The 6,084-nt window shown below is 34.4% G+C and overlaps 1 protein-coding gene across 2 annotated transcripts in view; it reads right to left on the bottom strand.

Annotated features, from left to right (window-relative positions):
• LOC107103208 (solute carrier family 2, facilitated glucose transporter member 1-like) overlaps window positions 1-5,680 on the bottom strand; it is an 11,580-nt gene extending 5,900 nt beyond the window's left edge. The window contains exons 1-6 of one of the 2 annotated variants that reach the window (XM_015402770.1): window positions 5,473-5,680; window positions 3,221-3,302; window positions 2,781-2,879; window positions 1,520-1,680; window positions 1,196-1,436; window positions 936-1,098 (exon numbers count right to left, since the gene is read on the bottom strand). In XM_015402770.1, the coding sequence (XP_015258256.1) occupies window positions 936-1,098; window positions 1,196-1,436; window positions 1,520-1,680; window positions 2,781-2,879; window positions 3,221-3,235 (679 nt within the window). In that variant the 5' untranslated portion in view covers window positions 3,236-3,302; window positions 5,473-5,680. Of the gene's footprint in view, window positions 1-935; window positions 1,099-1,195; window positions 1,437-1,519; window positions 1,681-2,780; window positions 2,880-3,220; window positions 3,303-5,472 lie in introns of those variants that run through there. The other variant, XM_015402771.1, reaches the window with a different exon arrangement.
• Window positions 5,681-6,084: the final 404 nt, after the last annotated feature.

Here is a 6,084-nt window from a genome sequence, read left to right as displayed (position 1 = left end):
TTATTATTATTATTATTATTATTATTATTATTATTATTATTATTATTATTATTATTATTATTATTATTATAATTATTATTATTTCTGTATTTAGCCTTTAAAAGGTACTGTTTCCTCCTAGAAACAGTTTTCAGGTGTGTTTTACACAGAGGAATCACTCAGCACATTTCTCCTTGTGTTTGGCAGGACAAAGCTAATATATTGAAACCAAAATTTAAATTTAAATCACACCATCCATCCCAATCTCCTTCAGGGCTGAAAGAATCACTCAATTCAGTTCAGTTCAGTTTATTTATATAGTGCCAATTGACAACACATGTCATCTTAAGGCAGTTTGCAATTCAACCAGATAATACAGTTAGAATCAGACTGAAATAATCTTTAACTAATTTTGTGATCAGTTAAATATTAACCTGAGGTTAGTGCAACCAACCAAACCATATTGGCTCAATCCTTAAAAAGGATAGATTTAGCTTCACTTAAAACTCCTAATAACCATGTTTTGTTATCAGATTAATCTGTCATCAAAAAAATTATTAAAATATGAATCAGTTAGCCATTTTGTATTCCCTCCTGATTCTACTGTGAATAAAATGTATTCCATGTGAAGTTACAACAAATGCAAACTTAACAACACCTGAGGTTTCCTTAACCTCAACTTACTCTCTCATACAGTAATTGTCCCTTTAAGCTGTTTTTAATATTCAAATGCATGCAACATATTCTTAAATGTGTATGAATATTTTAAACACTGCATGAAGACTATCAATATATTAATTCTTTAGGTTGTCATATACAAAAAAATGCAGAATAATAAAGGTGAGGGTATTTTTACTAGTGAAACCTGTAACAGCTGTTCTGTAACTCTGAAGTTGAATTTATCTCCGGTGATTCCTAAAGAAGAAGAAGCCGCCCATATTGTGAGACTCACTCACCAGCTTCTGCTTTCTTTTCCTTTCTCTGGTTTATCAGGAGGTAGCGAGGGCTTTCAGGGCAGAAAGGCAGGATCAGATACTGTGTTAGGGCGGGGATTAGAGACAGGGACAGCATCATTGCCCAGTTACTCTCTGTACCCAGCGTTGTTTCCAGGCCAGCCACCTGATGCAAACAGCAAAGACTTTATGTAACCTTCATGTACTGATTTTTAAGAACAAGATAAGACACCCAAACAAAAGAAAAGTGGTACCCTCCTTACCATCCCTATTAAGGTCCCGAAGGTTAATGACACTTGATTAAGTGTGGCAAAGGCTCCCCTCAGATTGGTTGGGGACACTTCCTGGATGTAAAGGGGGTTGAGACTCATCACAAGACCGCAGAACAGACCAAACACCATTCGTCCCAGGATGAGAACTTCAAATGATTCACTGCCCTTAGAGGCAAACATAATACATGCTGCTGCCACGGACAGACAGTTAGCAATCAGGATGGAGTTACGTCTGCATAGGGAGAACAAAAACAAATATTCATCTAGACTGCAGACATCCTGCTACTTTTTATTTTTGTTTTCTGAAATTCCCACCTGCCGTATGAATCTGCCAGGTATTTAACTCCCAGAGACCCCAGCAAAGCTCCAAAGTCCTTCATGCTGACAGAAAGTGACCACAGTAGAGTCAGGCTGTGATCTGTCATTGACTGGTTGTGTCTGGCTCGCCATGTGCTGTTGAAAAACTCTTCAATGATCTAAAGATAAGTGATAAAGAAGAGGCTATATATCAGTAGACAGTAGAACATTAGCAATCTAATGTCCTACTGCCTTCCACTAAGGCAGGAAACCTCCTGGTAAGGTGGATTTTCCAGTTTGGTCAAAAGGTTAAGTTATGTGCTTTACAAAGATTGCTTGGTTTATGTTTAGTAGATAGAAAATTTGCCCTGTGATGGACTGGCGACCTGTCTAGTACGTACCCCGCCTCTCGCCCATAGATGGGTGGAGATAAGCACCAGCACCCCTTGTGACCCCGCTTGGGATAAAGCGTGACAGAAAATGTATGGATGGAGAGAGAAATCTGCCAACTGGGGAAGCAACCTGTGGAGCTGAGCCATAGAGCTTTTAGGATATTGCTAAATTCACAATCCTGTGTTGTCTTTCTTTGATTTCCTCCTGCTGTCCATTTGATCTATTTATTTATTTTTTTTAGATTTCCAAGACCTAGGCGACCACTGTCTGACCATCTTGTTTTTTTCTAGGGCTCATTGCCATTTTTTGCCAGACTTATGCAAAAAAAAAAAAAAAATCACATTTATAAAGAATATTCTAAAAATGAAGATACAGGAGGAAAGAAATAATGATACCTGTTTGGCATTAAATAAATAGTTAAACAACCAAACAACCTTGACAATCTAAAAAAGTATAGCGATTGTGTTATTCTGCTCTTGGATAGGCAATCAAGTTTATTTTTCTATTTATTTATTTTTTTTGTCAATGATGAATGGGTTTTAATTTAGTGGGAACAAAGCAGTTATAATTTTTATTGATTTAACACAAAAAAAAGCAGGAGTATAATAGCTGGTGTTGTCTAACTAAGGTGGTCTTTACTGAAAATTTGTGGAGATCCCAAGGGTTTGTTTAAGGAGTGATCAATCAGTCTAATACAGTTCATATATAAAACAGTTTCCAACAAAGCTGGTGTTGTCCAAAGTGTTTTGCAGATAATAAAAAATAGAAAACACCATAATACAAAGATAGATACAAACAGTTTAAAATGAAATATCAAAGTACAAAAAGGGAAATTTATTTTTGAATGAATGGGTCTGGAGGTTAGATTTGGAGGCAGGTCAGTTACCTTAGCTGGTGCGTTAATGTTGCCAGTATGGTAGCCAATCTGCAGGGGGCCGAGTACAGCTCCCAGGATCGAGGTCAGAAGTGTTGCTGTAAAATGGCTCTGAAACAAAAAACATTGTAAAACTGTAAACCTTTAATAAATTCTTATCATGAAGCTGTTAAATATATTTTTTTATTCTCAAAAATTTTTTATTCTAGATTTTTTTGAAAATATAAATTTAAAACAATGATATCAACCCATATTTCTAAAAAAATTATCACTCAGATATACAACTCAACAAGGCCAGTTTGTGAACAGTACGAGTTTTTAACTATTAGCAAGTTTTCCTCATTTAGCATTTGGAAGAGTATTCAGTGTGGTTTTGTAAAAGCCAGGCGGTAAAAGCTAAAAACGCTTAATTCATAACATGTATTTAAGTTAAAGAAGCATATCAAGCAAACCTCTTTGGACGTCATCTGTAAGGTAAAATGAACAATCTCTCCTGGGAAGCAGGTGCATTTATTGCCTTCTGGTCTCGGTTTTCTGAAAGTAAAATAATGCAAATGATTTTATCTACAATTTTTAATAATCAAAATGCCAAGCAGGTTGTTTTTATGAGAGTTTTAGGAGATGATTGTGTCTGTCTGTAGAGGATAACTTTAAAAGTTATTGACGGATTTTAATTAGATTTGTATCAGAGGTTTCCCTCATCCAAAGGAATAATATATTAAATGTTGGTGATGATCCAGATAATAATCTGGATAAATTAACTTTTTAAAAGATTCTCCAACATTGTGAGAAAAGGATATTTGGCAGAACAAGCAGTTCCCCACTAAACCAGAGGGTGGCAGCACTGATTATTGCCAGCCTCTGTATTGGACTCAAAAAGTCCAGATAATAAATTTTACTGAAGATTTAAAAAAAAAAAGAAAAAAAAAGGAAAAAAGAATGTTGGTAGGCTCAATTGGATACTTATGAACACATTTTATGGACATTTCTACCACAGGTGCATCTCATGCCGAGGAACAATTCGATTCAATTTGACAATAATCCAGATCATGTGTGAGTTTTAGCTACTGTAGGTTTAAGTCACAATTTAGGGCAAGATTTGCAACATGGCGGAAGTCTGGGCTCTCCAAGTGCTTTCCTTATCTTGTAATGTTTTAAAGTTTAAACCTAGTTTTCTCTGTTTTTTTCTTTTTTGAGGATTTGGTTTTTGAAATCTGTTTTTTTATACCTGCATCATATTGTACAGTTTTTGGTTAAAATGTCTGGCCAAATCCCTAAAGCAGATGAAAAAATGTTTATAGCATTTATGTGACAAACAAATATGTTTAAAGAAATATTTAAACCTAGGAGAAATCTTATTCTTTTTTATCAAAATGTTGTACAAACAGAAATATAAAGCAGTGTATGTTTGAATTTAGACTTGCTTGCATATTTTCATATCCTTCCTACAGGGAAACATGGTGGTGACAGCATTGTACTCTGGGATGATTTAAGTTTTTGGGTAACTATTAATCTCAGAACTCTGACTTTTTTCTCAGAATTCTGACTTCAATCTCTGAATTTTGACTTATTCTCTGAATTCTAACTTTAATTTTAGAATTCAGAGTTCTTTCTCAGAATACTGACTTTAATCTCAGAATTTGGACTTTTTTTCTCAGAATTCTGACTTTAATCTCATAATTCTGACTTTTTTTCCACAAACGGAAATAACATTTTAAAATCAGTAAACTTTTTTTTTTTCCAGTGGCCCTAATCCTCTTGCGTATCTTTTCCAACTGAATGGCCAAAAACATAGCTCATTCCATTGCCCTATCAACTAACCAATCTAAAGTCAGAATACTGAGATCAAATTTAGAATTCTGAGAAAAAAGTCAGAATTCTGAGATCAAATTTAGAATTCTGAGAAAAAAGTCAGAATTCTGAGATCAAATTTAGAATTCTGAGAAAAAAGTCAGAATTCTGAGATCAAATTTAGAATTCTGAGATTTTTTCTCATATTATACTGAAATAAAATCTAAAAATCAGTTGACTTTTTTTATTTTTTTTTACTGGCCTTATTCTCTTCTGTAAATAGACCTTTTATGGGTTACATTTTTTTTTTCTACTGGGGTCGCCTTCCCACAGGACAACCAACCTGAATATCATGCCAGCCCATAGACACTATTAGGACACTATTTAGTTTACACCATATCCATGTATCAAAATGGTTTATACCTAAATATGGTCCTAGACTTTGGCATCTCACAGACAGCCTTCAGCAAATCTGACTGAGATGTATTTAGATGTGCAAAGCTACAGTATATACCTAAAGATGTACAGCTGTTGCTCTACGAAGCATTGATTCATATAAGGGGAAAAATAAATTCACAATCCCATAAAATTAAAATATTTATAATTTCTTTCAACTTCATAAATCTAAGCTTCTTTATCTAGAAAAAAAAGATTTCATTAAATGTAAGCAAATAAAAGACAAAAGATAATAGCAGAAGATGTGACTCGTGATCTGATATCAAGTAGTTGATTTTTTTTTTTCATGTTATTATATGTCAGTAAATCAACTTAAGAAATAAGAAAAAAACTTACTAAGCACTGATTTATCTTTTACTTAAAAATATTAAACACTCTAATCAGATTTTATCTATATTGTAATCGAAGTACATAAAAATTTACTTGAAGAATTGCACATTATCTTTAGCAAACTTACCTGGATGGTGGATAGAAAAAAATCTCTTGTTTAACCCTGAAGACCAAAGATAATCTTTCTGTAACAATATTGTAACTGATGAACAAGATCTAATTTTTGTCCAAATTGCATAAAGAAATAATGTTTAAAAACTTTTCATATCTGTCAAAATAGGGAAGTAATCCGTTCTTTTTCCCTGAGCTTCAGAAATGACAGAACATTGGAGCACAGACGTTTTGGACCAGCCTGTACATTTACAAAGTCACACCCAGCCGATGTATTTGGAGCCGACCTGGTAAAGCGGTTCAGGAGGGCCTCTTCTGCTTTCCAGCTGACAGAGGATCTGTTTGTCTGCATCAAAACGAGCAGCTTTGGTCTGAGCTGAAAATGAACTTGAAGCACAGAGGAGGCATTTTAAAGGGAGAGAAATAGCCATTAGGGTAAGGTGTGTTTGAGCTTGTGCGGGTGAGGTCAGGCTGTTTGTTGCAATTCTTAGAGCATTTAAAATATTGGTCAAATTAAATAGAAATGCATTGGTTGCATTTGTTATACCTTGCAAACTGCTCTGTACAGCATGCTTGGAGATTTGTTACCCTCTAACAATAACATTTAGCCTGTGAATACCCATCTTCT

The sequence above is a fragment of the Cyprinodon variegatus genome, unplaced genomic scaffold (genome assembly GCF_000732505.1).
Source record: "Cyprinodon variegatus isolate N-32 unplaced genomic scaffold, C_variegatus-1.0 Scaffold1394, whole genome shotgun sequence".
Taxonomy (NCBI): Eukaryota; Metazoa; Chordata; class Actinopteri; order Cyprinodontiformes; family Cyprinodontidae; genus Cyprinodon; species Cyprinodon variegatus.
This window is presented reverse-complemented; position numbering and strand designations above follow the sequence as displayed.